We start from the raw sequence: 16,812 nt of genomic DNA on the forward strand, positions 1-16,812 counted from the left end.
AAATTATCAATTGAGATTACAGAGGAAGCTCATGGGAATGTCAACATCAAGAATCCAACAAACTCGAGACCAATTTTACAAGAATTTGATATCCATAGTCACGCAAGAGAATTTTCACCTAACTATCCACATAGTTTTAGGTGCAGAAAGAACGAAAATTGCCCAAACTATGACATTCAATTCGACAACTTATAGAGCTTTCCCAAGAGGAAGTATAACTCAGAGAGACAATGAATAGGCTCAAAATTTCATAGAGGAAAGCAGGACTGCTTAGGGAAAACTGTGAAGTTCTTTGAGTGAGTTTAAGCTTCGTCTTGGAAAGACAACCCATTTTTTTTGGATTCCAATATTCTTCTGGTGATACTGTACAGTGACTCAGGGAACACCAGTTTCTGAAGTAAAGCTTAAATTCACCCCAAAATCAGTAGAGTGGTCCCTGTTGTAAACAAGCAGGTTGCAGTACATTACAAAGAACTGAACAAAAGTAGTGATTGAAAGGATGTCAGCAAAGAAATGTATAACAACATTCCAGGAATTCTGCTAGATAAAGTGTTTAAATGCTCAAATATAACAATATGATGTTCAAATGAATGATAAATTAATGAAAAAACACTTATTAAGTGCTTATTACATACAAATAAAGTACTGTGAAGTGATTGACAGGATACAAAAAGAGCTGAGGTAGTCCTTGTTTTCAAGGATCACATACAATATGTGATTAAGCAGCTGATAGATAGAAAAATCTCATTGTTCCTTAGTATACAATGGGAAAGGAGATGGCAATGCATTTTTTAAAATTTCATTTGCATTGATGAAATTATATTTGTTTCTGATACTTAATCACTTGATGAAACCAAAAAGATTGGTGCTAACAGCTTTCTTTTCCATGTATTCAACAGCTCAAACAGCAAGGGCTGCTGCACCTATTGGAAGAAGGTAATCAGTAGTTAGTTCAAGGTGGTAGTTGAGGTGGTTTTACTCAAAGAAAATGAGGAAAAACCCACTGTAAATTTATGGCAGGCAGGAATGGGTTGAGCTCTGCATAAATGGAGGGAATACCTATATCAATGATGTAGTTCATAGAATTACTACAGCATTGGTGTAATTAAGATCTTGTCCTGTCATGATTAAACTATTTCAGAATGATAAAACTGTTCAGCTAGATTTCATGTCTGTTGCAGATCCATTTCTAATTGTCACACAGGAATTTGGTGGAAGTAACTGATTAATGGATGGACATTTCCTAGAGTGGAGTGGGAGGCAGGAGTCTCAAGAAATGACAAACAATACGGTTCTGGACTTGTTCAACATTTTAACCAACATCATATGATCAAAATAATTCAATAATTTACATTTATAAAAAATTATTACCACTGACATTCAGAAACACAGAAAAATGTCATCAAAATGGTTATATTTGGCCTTCAATGTTCCTTTCTCGGACTAAAACCAATCGAGTAAAAAGATTTAATAATCACTTGCTTCATGTGGGAAAAGAAAATCCTTTTCTCCCAACATCCTTTGGGCAGATCCACTTCTCCCACCTCCCCATTGCTGGGAGGGGCTCCCACAGCTGTATGATAACAGGTGTTAGGTATGTGGCGGAGAGTCTTTGGATAACAAAATTCACCATGACTACCACAAGGTGTCCTTCAGGACTGGGTGTGCAAGGCAAACAAAGAGACATCTGCCAGTTCCAGATGCTATATTTGATAGCTTTCACCTATGCTACAAATTTAAGCGTCAAAGAGATAAGTGCTAAGAAATACTACTTTCTTTTGACTCAATGTCATTTTGAAAAACTACTCCCTTTCTACATGCTATTAGATTGTTCTTTTTATATTTTAAAATGCTTCCAAATAAAAGAATATACAGTTAGTGAAGCACAACATATTGTTAAAAATTATTGATATCTTCTCCTTTCACATTAAATTTCCCCCTTTATCCCTCCTCTCCCTCTCCATATTTGAGAGCCATTTCTTATAATAAAGAATTGTTTTGAAAAAAGTGGAAGTAAAAACCTAATCTCAATATATTGAAAAAAATCTGACATATGAAATGTTACACACCTGTGTAAATCTCCTCCTGACTCCCACCAACACATTAACCTCAGCAACAGTGGAGAAGTGTCTTCTTATTCACCTACTTGCAGACCACGTTTATTCATTGTAATGTTCCAAAAGTGATTTTCAGCTGTTTTGTCATTGTTTTCCTTATATTTACATTATCATAATAATTATGGAGCTTGTTTTCCTGGTTCTGCTTGTTTTATTATGCAACAGTTCATGTAAATCTTTCCATGCTATATTCATATCTTCTTGTCATTTCTTACAACACAGTAATATTCTATAGCATTCATTTTTTCACTATCCAAGGATAAGTTCATCTAGACTATGTGACTGAAATCTGTCAAGGGTAACTGGATGTTTTCATTTCTGACATTTTATTTTATCATTTTCACTGTCATGGTCATTCTCCCTGGAAGAGAAAACAGAAGTAACTCCCCCTTCTTTTTCGTGTCACCTATCCCATCTATCCCAAGTAGCAGTCATGTTTCCTCTTTAACTGTCATCTTCTTCTTCATGAGGCTAAACAAAAATCTCTCTTCATTGTTTAGCTTCCCACTTTAGCTTTATGTCAGTTCTGTGCTTTACCCACTGCTGACACTAAATTTTTTATGGGACAATGCCATGCTCTTATATTCATCCATTGTTCTCTGCTTCCATCTTTGATATAGATCTTTAAAAGATATCTAAATTGGTTGAGTTCTACGTGCATTCACATTGGCCTTCTTCAAACAACTCTTCTATTTCTTCCTCGTGGGAACTGCTTGCCTTCATGTCTTAAGAATTTCATCTTGAGAGTTTCCCATGCCTTCTAGGCTAATACACCCTGTAGAACTCATTTATTTAATCACTGGGGTCCTACATCTGCTTCTTCTGAAACCTTTGAAAACTGCTTTCCCAAAGTCTAGAGTATATGTCAAGTTTATGCCTGTATTTCCTTGTCTCTATCACAAACTCTTCAGGGAGTGCCTATTGCCACTATAATGCTCCCCATTATTTCCACTCCAACTAGGTTCCAATCATGAGAATAAGATCTAGACTAGGATCTTGCATTACAGATTCCTCTACCCTTAGAAGGATGAAATCAGTCAAAAAGCTATTAACTGCCCTGCTGTTGACACAGAAAGAGTTTAGCAGATGCTGGATGTTTTCTATCACTATTGTATAACCTGATAACAAAATTTCTCCTACTTCTTTCCAGTGATTTTCACCTGAATGCTCTCTACCACATTTTCTCATTCTGGTTTCCAGATTTCTGTATGTGAAAATATATTTATTTATTTTTGTTTTTTGTTTTTAGTTCTTATTTATTTTTTTATTTAATATCTTTAGTTTTCAGCATTGATTTTCACAAGAGTTTGAATTACAAATTTTCTCCTCATTTCCACCCTCCCCCCCACTCCAAGATGGCGTATATTCTGGTTGCCCTGTTCCCCAGTCAGCCCTCCCTTCTGTCACCACACTCCCCTTCCATTCCCTTTTCCCTTCCTTTCTTGTAGGGCAAGATAAATTTCTACGCCCCACTGCCTGTGTATCTTATTTTCTAGTGACATGCAAAAACATTTTTTTTTGTTTTTGAACATGTGTTTTTAAAACTTTGAGTTCCAAATTCTCTCCCCTCTTCCCTTCCCACCCACCCTCCCTAAGAAGTCAAGCAATTCAATATGGGCCACATCCGTATCATTATGCATAACCCTTCCACAATACTCATGTTGTGAAAGACTAACTATATTTTGCTCCTTCCTAACCTATCCCCCTTTATTGAATTTTCCCCCTTGACCCTGTCCCCTTTTGAAAGAGTTTGTTTTTGATTACCTCCTCCCCCATCTGCCCTCCCTTCTATCGTCTCCCCCCCTTTTTTAAATCTTCTTTCCTCTTTCCTGTGGGGTAAGATACCCAAATGAGTATGTATGGTATTCCCTCCTCAGGTCAAATCTGATGAGAGAAAGATTCACTCATTCCCCCCTCACCTTCCCTTCATCTTCAAAGCACCCTGTGACCTCTGTGTGTGTGTGTGTGTGTATACACACACACACACACACACACACACATACATATTCACTTATACATACATATCTATATCTATATCTATATCTATATATATATATATACATATATAGATATATATATATGGCTTTCAGGTAGTCCAATAATTTTTAAATTATCTCTCTGTGGCTAGAATGGCCTTTGTTTTCTTTGAGTGACTCAGTTTATCTCATTGAGCCTTGCTGGGCCATGCCTGGGAGCAGAGAACTTCCTGTGTGACCTCTTCCGGGGCAGGAAGCCCAAAAACCATGCCTGTGAGCAGAGAACTTCCTGTGTGATGAGTCATGGGGCTGGCTGAGGGGAGGTGTTGACTCCAGAGCCACACCCTATTGGGTGTTAACCTAGGGGAAGGGGCCAACTCAAGAACCAATTGGCCCAGGTCATTCAGGAGGCACTTGATAATGTCAAAAACTCTATAAGAGGGGAGAAGACGGCTTCAAGATCTCGCTTTCCTTTTCTGGTTGGTGCGGGAGCAGTGGCAAGCGTGACTCTGGGCCAGCCTTTGCTCTCAGGCTGGGCCCAGATGTTGGTAACTATGAATTGTATTGGGTCTGTCTGTTGATATTTGAAATTTATTTGCATTTTGTTTTAAAGTTCAGGTTGCTGGTTTGTTTCCCCCGAACTAAATGAATGTTCTGAACCTCAGGGTGCTGGCTTTTTCCCCTGAAGTAAGTGAATGAATCTGTATTTGGCCTGTCTCTTGATGCTTGTCTGTATGCTCCCCTGAACTAACTGAATGCTAACTGAATACTGGCGTTCTTCCCCTGAACTAAATGAACGTTGTCTGTATGCTAACTGAATGCTGAATTAAAGTAAGCTGGTCAACCCCTTCACTGTGCTTTCCTTGTTTAAGCAGATAAAAAGAACCTGTGCTTTCCTAGCATGCTGGCAGCCTCCTGGGTGCTGGCTATGGGTGGATCTTACGCCCCCACAGAAGCTGCCACAGGATTGTTAAAACACTCTCCTGGATCTATTTTCGAGGTCAGTGGTTTTTCCAATGAGATATTTCACACTGTCTTCCATTTTTTCATTCCTTTGGTTCTGTTTTATAATATCTTGATTTCTCATCTAGTCACTAGCTTCCACTTGCTCCAATCTAATTTTGAAGGTAGTATTTTCTGCAGTGATCTATTGGACCTGCTTTTCCAATTGGCTAACTCTGCCTTTCAAGGTATTCTTCTCCTCATTGGCTTTTTGGAGCTCTTTTGCCATTTGATTTAGTCTATTTTTTAAGAGTGTGTTTTCTTCAGTATATTTTTCAGTATTTTTTTGGGTCTCCTTTAGCAAGTCACTGACTTGTTTTTTGTGGTTTTCTCGCATCCTTCTCATTTCTCTTCCCAATTTTTCCTCTACTTCTCTAACTTGCTTTTCCAAATCCTTTTTGAGCTCTTCCATGGCCTGAGACCAGTTCATGTTTTTCTTGGAGGCTTTTGTTGTAGGCTCTTTGACTTTGTTGACTTCTTCTGGCTGTATGTTTTGGTCTTCTTTGTCACCAAAGAAAGATTCCAAAGTCTGAGACTGAATCTGGGTGCATTTTTGCTGCCTGACCATATTCCCAGCCAACTAACTTGACTCTTAATTTTTTCAGTGGGGTATTACTGCTTGTAGACTAAGGAGTTCTATGTTCCAAGCTTGGGGGGATGCGCCAGCTCTACCACACCAGCACTCCTCCTTCCCCAAGAACCCCCAACCCGGACCGGACTTAGATCTTCAGCAGGCTCTGCACTCCTGCTCTGATCCACCACTTAATTCCTCCCACCAGGTGGGCCTGGGGCCAGAAGCAACTGCAGCTGTAGTTCTGTAGCTGCCCCACCTCCGCTGCCCCCTGGGGTGGTAGCCGAACCGCGAACTCCTTCCACTCCCGCACCTTTCCCCACTAACCTTCTCTGTTGTCTTTGGTGTTTGTGGGTTGAGAAGTCTGGTAACTGCTGCAGCTCACTGATTCAGGGCACTAGGGCACGCTCCACCCAGCTCCTGGTCTGGTTGGTCCGCGCCGCTCACGCTGGGCTCTGCCCTCCTCCGCTCCCAACTCTGTGTGGGATAGACCTCACCCAGAGACCATGCAGGCTGTCCTGGGCTGGAGCCCTGCTTCTCTCTGCTACTTTGTGGGTTCTGCAGTTCTAGAATTGGTTCAGAGCCATTTTTTATAGCTTTTTGGAGGGACTTGGCAGGTAGCTCACGCTAGTCCCTACTTTCCAGCCACCGTCTTGGCTCCGCCCCCGGAAGTGAAAATACTTTTAAAAAACAGAATGTTACCCAAACCATTTGTGTTGGAAATGGTGCTCTAAGAACAAGGGGAAAACAAATAGAAGTCTTATATGATATGCATTAGCATTGCCATGCTGAAATGGTAAAGTCAACTAAAAACAGAAGAATATTTCACCCTATCTTAAAGGTTTTACATTATGCTTTCCATAAAACTATCATCCCATATCCCTTCCAACTTCATTGGTAAACTCTGAAAAAGACAAGTCTATATTACTCCTCAGGTTTCTGACCCCACTGTTCTATTAAAACTACTCTCTCAAAATTGCTCGCTCTCTCTCTCTCTCTCTCTCTGTTGTTAAGTTCAGTGGTAGCTTCTCAGTACTGAACCTCCTCAACTGCTCTGCATCATATGAAACTGACTATTGCCTTGTGACCTCCCTTGCCTTTCATGCCACTGTTCTCCTGGTTCTTCACCTATCAGATGATTTCTTTTTCTTTTCTTTATTTTTAATTTAAAATATTATTTAATATTTTTAGTTTTCAGAATTGATTTTCATGAGTTTGAATTACAAATTTTCCCCCCATTTCTACCCTCCCCCCCACTCCAAGATGGCATATATTCTGATTGCCCCATTCCCTAGTCAGCACTCCCTTCTGTTATCCTACTCCCCCTCATCCCCTTTTCCCTTACTTTCTTGTAGGGCAAGGTAGATTTCTATGCACTACCTGTATATCTTGTTACCTAGCTGCATGCAAAAAATTTTTTTGGAATATTTGCTTTTAAAACTTAAGAGTTCCAAATTCTCTCCCCTCTTCCCTCCCCATCGACCCTCCCGAAGAAGGCAAGCAATGCAACATAGGCCACACGTGTTATCATTATGTATAACCCTTCCACAATACTCATGTTGTGAAAGACTAACTATATTTTTCTCTTTCCTATCCTATCCCCATTTATTCAATTTTCTCCCTTGAACCTGTCCATTTTCAAAAGTGTTTCCTTTTGATTACCTCCTCCCCCTATCTGCCCTCCCATCTACCATCCCCCCTTTTTTATTCCCTTCCTCCTTCTTTCCTGTGGGGTAAGATACCCAACTGAGTGTGTAATGTTATTCCCTCCTCAGGTCAAATCCAATGACAGGAAGATTCACTCATTCCCCCTCACCTGCCTCCTCTTCCCATCCTACAGAGCTGCTTTTTCTTACCACTTTTATGTGAGATAATTTACCTGATTCTATCTCTCCCTTTCTCCCTCTCTCAATATATTCCTCTCTCATCATTTAATTTAATTTTATTTTTTTAGATATCATCCCTTCATATTCAACTCACCCTGTGCCCTCTGTCTACATATATATACATATATTAATTTGTATATGTATATACATATATACACACACATATCTACATATACATATATATGTGTATGTGTATGTGTGTATATATATACATATGTATATATATGTATATTTCCTTCAGCTACCCTAATACTGAGGTCTCATGAATCATACACATCATCTTTCCATGTAGGAATGTAAACAAAACACTTCAACTTTAGTAAGTCCCTTATGATTTCTCTTTCGTTTACCTTTTCATGCTTCTCTTGATTCTTGTGTTTGAAAGTCAAATTTTCTATTCAGCTCTGGTCTTATCACTGAGAAAACTTGAACGTCCTCTATTTTATTGAAAATTCATATTTTGCCTTGGAGCATTACACTCTGTTTTGTTGAGTAGGTAGTTCTTAGTTTTAATCCTAGCTCCACTGACCTCCGGAATATCATATTCCAAGCCCTCTGATCCCTAAATGTAGAAGCTGCTAGATCTTGTATTATCCTGATTGGTTTCCAAAATACTGAAATTTTCTTTCTGGCTGCTTGCAGTATTGTCTCCTTGATCTGGGAGCTCTGGAATTTGGCGACAATATTCCTCGGAGTTTTCTTTTTTGGATCTTTTTCAGGAGGTGATCGATGGATTCTTTCAATTTCTATTTTACCCTCTGGCTCTAGAATATCAGGGCAGTTCTCCTTGATAATTTCTTGAAAGATGATGTCTAGGATCTTTTTTGACCATGGCTTTCAGGTAGTTGAAAAAATTTTAAATTATCTCTCCTGGATCTATTCTCCAGGTCAAGGGTTTTTCCAATGAGATATTTCACATTGTCTTCCACTTTTTCATTCCTTTGGTTCTGTTTTATAATATCTTGATTTCTCATCAAGTCACTAGCTTCCACTTGCTCCAATCGAATTTTTAAGGTAGTATTTTCTTCAGTGGTCTTTTGGACCTCCTTTTCCATTTGGCTTATTCTGCCTTTCAAGGCATTCTTCTCCTCATTGGCTTTTTGGAGCTCTTATGCTCCAAATGAGTTAGTCTATTTTTTAAGGGGTTATTTTCTTCAGAATTTTTGGGGTCTCCTTTAGCAAGTCATTGACTTGTTTTTCATGGTTTTCTTGCATCATCTCATTTCTCTTCCCAATTTTTCCTCTACTTCTCTAACTTGCTTTTCCAAATGCTTTTTGAGCTCTTTCATGACCTGAGACCAGTTTATGTTTTTCTTGGAGGCTTTGGATGTAGGCTCTTTGACTTTGTTGACTTCTTCTGGCTGTACGTTTTGGTCTTCTTTGACACCAAAGAAAGATTCCAAAGTCTGAGTCTGAATCTGAGGCCGTTTTTGCTGCCTGGCCATGTTCCCAGCCAACTTACTTGACCCTTGAGTTTTTCTTTGGGGTATGACTGCTTGTAGAGTAGAGAGTACTTTGTCTCAAACTAGAGAGGCTGCACTGCTGTTTTCAGAGCTATTTCTACACAGCAAGCTCTGCCACACCAGTGCTCCTTCTCCCCCAAGAACTGCCAACCCGGACCAGACTCAGATCTAAGCAGGCTCTGCACTTCCACTCAGATCTGCCAATTAATTCCTCCCACCAGTTGGATCTGGGGCTGGAAGCAACTGCAGCTGTAGCTCTGTAAGCAGCCTCAGAGCTGCATCATCTCTGCTGCTCCTGGGGAGGTAGCTGAACTGAGAACTCCTTTCACTTTGTCCCAGCAGCTCTTCCCACTAACCTTCTCTGTTGTCTTTGGAGTTTGTGGGTTGAGAAGTCTGGTAGGTGCCACAGCTCACTGATTCAGGGCACTAGGGCCTGTTCCGCCCGGCTCCTGGTATGGTTGGTCTGGGCACGCTGGGCTCTGCTTCGCTCCCCGTTCCATGTGATAGACCTTATCCTACAACCATCCAGGCTGTCCTGGGGTGGAGCCCAGCTTCCCTCTGCTATTTTGTGGGTTCTGCAGTTCTAGAATTTGTTCAGAGCCATTTTTATAGGTGTTTGGAGGGCCCTTGGGGGTGGGGAGCTCATGCAAGTCCCTGCTTTCTGACTGCCACCTTGGCTCCAGACAATTCCTTTTTCACCTCTTGGGTTGGTCCATCATCTTCCCACCTCATAAATGTGGGTGATCTTCAAAAGTCTCTGTCCTTAAGACCACTTGAGACACTATCACCTGGACATAACCCTGGTACCTTAAAACTTAAAACTCTAAACTAGACTCATCATCTTCTTCCCCATATTTTTCCCTATTGCTAGGAAGAAGGTGGTATATGAGCTGAGCATCACAGAAAAGAATTTTTAAAATAGAGATGAGAATTCTATTTAGGCATGAGAAACAGTACTATTTCTGATGGTGGCTCCATTTCTTAGGCTTCTATCTTCTTTCAAGTCTAATAAATATCCAATTACTGTTAATAGTTTACTTATACAATGCCTCTCACATCCACTCCTTTTTCTACCAACTGCCATCACCTTAGTTTAGACCTCCATGATCTTCCTCCATAAGAAAAATGTTTATGACAGGCTCTTAAACAATTCTTGCCTCCAGTATCTTCTGTAATTCATCCTTCACATAGTTGCTGAAAAAAATCTTCTAGGCCCTGGTCTGATCACACAATCCCCTACACACAGCCCATCATTGGTTCTCTTCTTAGCCTAGCATTTGAAGTCCCCCACAATCTGGCTCTAATTACCAGCCCTATTTCACATACTCTGTATTTTGGCCAAACTAATGATATCTTACCATGAATATAGTCCTTCTTGATCTCTATTAAAATTCTATTTCTTTGAAGTCTAGCACAAGGGCTACCTCTTTACTGATGTCCTCCCTGATCCCCCAGCTAAAGGCATCCTATGCTTCCTCAAATTTTCTTAGAGCACCTGCCTGGCTTTTTCCTTTGTTCTTATCACACTATATTTTATATCATACTTATCTCAACCTCCCTGTTACACCTCTTTATGGTAGTAACTAGAACAAGTATTTAACACAAAAGTATTGTTCGTGTTAAAGGTATTTTAGAATTCTTTTATTCTAAATGTTTTTTTTCTGGCTTCCTATGAATAAATTTCTAATAATAATCACACAGTAATTAGCTTATGCATAACAATAATGGTACATCATGTACTTGTATGCTACTTGAAGACAGAAAGTGTATAATTTTTCAATTTTATGTTTCCAGAGCCTAGCAGAGTACCTTGAGCACAGTATATACTTGATAAATATCTGCTGAATTGAAATACTGTTATAATGACTTCTTTCTGGTATTCTATTAACAACCTTCCTCTCTTCCCAATTTTTAAATGTAATCTAAGATGGGCTTACTTTATACTGAATGGCACTCTATAGTGGATAATACAATAGGCTCAAGCATACATCTCTGAATTTACAATTACTCATCTACCAGTTGTTAGATTTTTAAGAACCTACCTCAGCCATGTTGATGGATCCCACTGCCAACGTTTTGTAGCCCAGAATAGTTCGGTTTTTGTATCGTTTCCTTCTCTGCAGCATAATCTGAAGTTTGTTGCCTTCTCTTTTCAAGAAATGAGGATACTGTACAATACAATTCAAGAGTTACAATTTCCATACTTCTGACATTATTATTTAACTCTATAAAATTTATAATATTATAAACTATTCCCCAATACACACCAAGGCCTTCCATTGTACAAAAGAAGAAAGTAGGAAGCAAGCTAAATAGCATAATACAGCTAAATAAATCCCAAGATAATCAATATTTGACAATACTTTGGCAACTGAGAAATTAAATGTTTTAATCACTGTTAAGATTTAGAAATTAAATATTCCAATATTCCCATTTAAAAAAGGGAACATGCATTAGTAATACAGGCCATGAGCCTTACTAAAACTTAGAGATTCTGCTAGTAAATGATGGTTTTGCACTTCATTTAACTAATTTCTCCTTCATTCTACCCCTTTAATATCAGAGGAAAGAGGAGCAATAAACAGGCCCACAGATCCTTGTAGAGGTAATTTACAATTCCATCTTCCATATTAAAAGGTATTCTTGCCCTACTGTAAATATATTTTCATTATATTTATAAATGATTCATACATAATATTAGTAGGATTAAAAATATATGTAAGACAGTATGTATGTGAGAAATGTAACATAATCAATGATATTCATTAACAAACACTAAAAGCGTGTCTTTGTATTTCAACAAGTTTCATTCTGTTGAGTTATATTTTAATTGTGCCCATGTTTGTGAATGTAATTTTCATGTATGTAACAGAAAAATTAATGCTTACTATAAAGTCTTGCATTGATTCACATGTAGTTTGTCACTGCATACTTATATCAAAGGACCCTTTTAGTCACCTGATTATCTAAATATATTTTTAGCATATTCATAGACATTGCTATATTGCATTGTATTCATATGTATTACATTCATACAATGTATTTCAATGACAATGTATTATATATATGAATAGATGTTAAGTAGTTCTGTATTTGCATATATAAGTATACATATCTTTCTAAAATTTAAAAATGAAAACATAAACTAAAAGCAACCACAGGCTGACAAAACAGTATCCGATCCTGTATATTAATAAACTGTATACATTTTATAAGAAATGGAAATGACATACAGAATGGTCAACTTTACCAATTCCAAGATCAGCAAATAACATAATGTACGGGTAGAAATAACAAAGCTAGTTTTTGGTAGGGAGGATATAAAAAAGGAAAAAAGAAGGATTTTATCTTTTCAGAACAGAAATCTTTTGCCAACCCAGATTTGTAATGATATTTGTTAAAATCATTAAGAATCATTAAAATTAAGAATTAGAGTAGGTAGGTGGCACAGTGCTGGGCCTGTACTCAGAAAGATCTGAGTTCAAAGCCTGCCTTGTCACTAGCTGTGTGACCCTGGGCAAGTCAATTGACTTCTGGTTGCCTCAGTTCTCTCAACTGGAAAATTGGGACAATAATGACACCTCTCTTCCAGAGTTGTGAGAATCAAATGAAATAATAACTGTAAAGCGCTTAACACAATGACTGGCATAGAGTGGGCACTTAATAAATGCTTATTCCCATTCCTATTAAAATTGCACCCTACCACTATTTCACTGTTATAATAAAGATGAAGAATAAAGAAAAAGGGGTCAGACACGATGATATACACCTGTTATCACTGCTGCTGGGGAGGGCTGAGGCTGGTGGATTGTTTGAGCTTGGGAGTTCTGGGCTAAGTTTGACACAAATTTAGTCAGTCTCTGGGAGGAAAGAGAGGAAATGGACAGCCATTAAGCATGGAAAAAGGAAAAAACAAAATGAAATAGGCTGATTTAGTAAGTAAATTAAGGAGAATCTCTTCAACAATCTAGGTTAATGGTTATTGTGATCCTTTCCATTTCTCTATAATTTACCACAAAGTTGCTATAAACTCACACCATTAATATTTAGAGCTAAAATTATGGGGTCACAGATTCCACAGACAATTTTAGTTTGTATCTCTGTTTGTGAATATGAGTTTCCTGTATTCAGTGAATGGGCAGAATAAAGGGTTTTCACTCTTAATGAGCACATACTATAAGATATGAAATGGTTTATCCAGAGACTTGGTGACATCAGCCTGATGAGATAGATAAGAGTGTTCAAGGCAGACGGGGCAGGCAGGATGTGACCAGCCATGGATGATGCACTGATGCCTCCCCCGAGGACTTATCTGTGTGCTTTCACAAAGCACCTTCCAACTACATGACATTCCAGAGCAGCACTCCCCTTTCCCCTTTCCTATTCTCCTTGCTTATCTGTATGAAAAAGACACCTCTGGACAACCTGATATTCCAGGTGTCCAGAACTGTACTTGCCCCTTCCCTTTCTCCTATACCATGAAAATGTATATAGAGACACCTAACCTGGCTAATTGCTCTGCCTCCCACAGGTAGGGCCCCCGGTAAGGCTCTGTTTCCCATGAGGAATGGGCCTGCTGGATTTCTGTCTCTCCCATGGGGAGGAGGCCCACTGGGTGCGTCACCCCAATAAATGCCTCTCTTTAACTTGGAGACTGTCCAAGTGAATTCTTTCAGGACACTGGGACCCACAATAGCTCTGTCCATTCAGAGCAGTCCTCGGGGCTATTCAAAAGGTACAGCCCACAGCAGCTCTAAGGACAGACGGGGTGGATGTGCAGCGCCTTCTCTGGAATTCTTGTCGGTTCCCCTTATTTTATAAACTTGCCAAGGTTCCTAGAAACCATCTGTGTGGGCAAGGTCATCAGCCCTGGAAAAAGGAGCTTATTTGGGTTATGGAGTTCCTAAACAATGAACTTGGCTAGCTGAGAATTTGCAAGTACTTAGAAATGATCTCTAATGATTGGCTTTTGCACAAGGACAAATTAAAATTTGAGATGTGAGTCCTGGTAAATTTCTCCCCAAGCTGTGATTAGTGAAACTTGGCATCTGATGTAAAAGCTCTTGGGACTATTACATATTACTTTTTGAGTTGTCTAGATGGACCATGATAATCCAGCAGCAACATTTGAAAGAAATGCCACAAGCTACTCACAGAGAATGTAACTGTTACAGGTAGAAGTTTGCATCTGGAAAAAACTGGGGGGAGGCGGGGGGCAGGCAATCTTAGCCTTAGTCTAGGATGGGATCCTCCTGGCTCAGTTTCCCCATTGTGTTCCTTTGAAAAGGAATGTTTCCCACCTGACTATTCCTGAATCTGGTTATGAGGTGAACTTGATACTGCATGGTTGGAAAACTGTGATGTTTCATCCTGTCATACTTGGTGTAATCATTTCCCTACTTCTTCCTTTATAGCAAAGATCTGTAATCAGACTAAGTGGTCAGTAAAAGATATAAGCACAATGCATATATGTGAAATCTTGCTGTTTTCAATCTGAATGTGTAGTTATTCTATTCTAAACACCTAGGTAAATTAGTACTCCTGCATAGTCATGAGAAGGATTAAATCCCTGTAACAGAATATTCTTTTAGAATGATAGGGGAATAATTAAACAAAGGGAAAAGAAGTTTGTGAAACAGAGGTACAAACACAATGTTGAATTATTAATTATTATCCCAAAGACTAAGGCTGGGATACATCTGAGCTACTCTAATAAAATGTGTGTTTAAGATCTAAGCTATTCCATCTAAAATTATATTCCTTTCTATATGCTAAACAACATAATAAATGGATATTTCACCTAGTCATCTGCCTGTTAATATACATTCACACATACATACATACACACATACATGCACACACAAACATACATGTAATAAGGTCCTTAAATGTTTCAAAATGATGTAATAATATCTGGGTATTGATACAAGCAATTAAAGGACCAAGCCATTACTCTATTAATTACTGAAAGTAAATCAGAAACATCTTTGGTTTGGTTCTGAGAAGAGAACTTCAGTGCAGTCAATTTTCTTGGAGGGAGGAAACTTCTATAATATTTTTGCATTAGTGGAAAAGTCAAATTCATTCAAAGTTTATTACTATTGTGGAAATAATACCCGTATGTCCTGTGGTACAAATGTGTTTTGTTATAAACAACTTTATTGATTATGTGCTGCTTGGGACTTATTTATTTATGTATCCTCCCAAGTTTTTTATTATAATTGGAATAAAGTCAGCCTCTTATAAATTCATTTTGAGAAAATAACAAGATCAGAAAATCCTGTATGTCAAAAGTAAATAATAGCATCAAGGGGATCTTGGTTTCTTTCTTTGTTTTCCTCTATTCTGACATCACTTTTAATGCTCCTTATGTTTGGGCCCTGCATATTGAACTTGCTTGTCAGATTTGTGTCTCCTAGACTATTGGTTGTCCACCTGCAGGTGGTCATGCAACAAGGATACCTGTCCCACACTCTCCTCATCCCCTGGATGATGCTTCAACCTCATTTTACTCTCCTCCCCACCTCAACTCAGGCAAAGATAGCTCTACAACCCCTCCCAGCAGGAAATATCTCCAGAAAAAGAGACCTTCATCCGTCTCCCAAAAGCATTTGGGTAGATATTTCTTGAAGGGGTAATGAGGAGGTAGGCAGTGTGTTCAAGGCAAATGGGGGCAGGCAGGATGCAGGATGTGAGATATGAGATAAAATGCAGGATGTGACCAGTCATAGATTATGTACTGATGCCTCCATCAAGGACTTATCTGTGTACTTTCACAAAACACCCCCCAACTACATGACATTCTGGAGCAATATTCCTCTTTCTCCTTTCCTGCTTTTGTTTATCTGTATGACAAAAACACCCCAGACTACCTGATATTCCAGGCATTCCAGAGCTGTACCTGCCCCTCCTCCTCTTCTCCTGCTCCCCTTCCTACATCCCAAGACACCTAACTTGTCTAATTGCTCTGCCTTCCACGGGGAGCAGGCCTGGTGGGTGCATCACCTCAATAAATGCCTTTAAATTTGGAGACTGTATAAGTGAATTATTTTAGGACACTGGGACCCATGTGTTTATTCTTCATCATTTTGGTGCACATCACCATTTTGGGGTGCTCATGTACCTCATCAAGCCTATATGATTGATAATCATCTCTGTATTTATCCATTAATTCCAGGGTCACAGTGATGGCAACATGAAATGAATGCAGAAGTATACTGTGGAAATATGGGTTTTATTTGCAATAAGTATTAAATTTTCATATTTTATATTTCTACAATCTTATTTAAGGGAAAACAATTTGTTCTTAGGCCAAGTCTAATTTCTTTTAAATCTCATATAAAATAGAACGCAATATGGCAAAGACTAGCCTCAGATTCAGGACTGCCTGAATTCAAATTCCATTTTTGAAACAAATGACAGTGCCTAAGAACAAGACATCTGACTTCTCAGTAACAACTATGCCCCCACCAACCTCCAGGAATTCTCTAAAACACCAAGTTAAAAGAAAGGTGGCAATTGTGTAAGTGGAGGAAGTTTCCTGTAAAGCCAATGAATAAGTGAAAAGATCTTTCCCTCCCACTGAATAGGCTTCAGGTGGGGCCAACAAATCAAAGTCTGATTAGATCTTTGCTCTTAAGTATGCCCCAAACCCCTACTTGCTAAGTGCTAAGCCAAAGTGAGCATGAAGCCCTCAGGGCCCTAAGGGGAGTTGCTAAGACCAGAGCCAATGGCATGTGCCTAAGTTCTGGTCAATCAGATGATGTTCTGGTCCATCAGCTGACAGCTACAGACTGT

At 39.0% G+C, this 16,812-nt stretch overlaps 1 protein-coding gene across 1 annotated transcript in view; it reads right to left on the reverse strand.

Moving 5' to 3' along the window:
• The window catches only part of PACS2 (phosphofurin acidic cluster sorting protein 2), a 348,311-nt gene that overhangs the window by 193,635 nt on the left and 137,864 nt on the right, over positions 1–16,812 (reverse strand). The window contains exon 4 of the mRNA XM_036750543.1: positions 11,058–11,183. Within this exon, the coding sequence (XP_036606438.1) occupies positions 11,058–11,183 (126 nt within the window). The remainder of the gene's footprint in view (positions 1–11,057; positions 11,184–16,812) is intronic.

The sequence above is a fragment of the Trichosurus vulpecula genome, chromosome 3 (assembly GCF_011100635.1).
Source record: "Trichosurus vulpecula isolate mTriVul1 chromosome 3, mTriVul1.pri, whole genome shotgun sequence".
NCBI lineage: Eukaryota > Metazoa > Chordata > Mammalia > Diprotodontia > Phalangeridae > Trichosurus > Trichosurus vulpecula.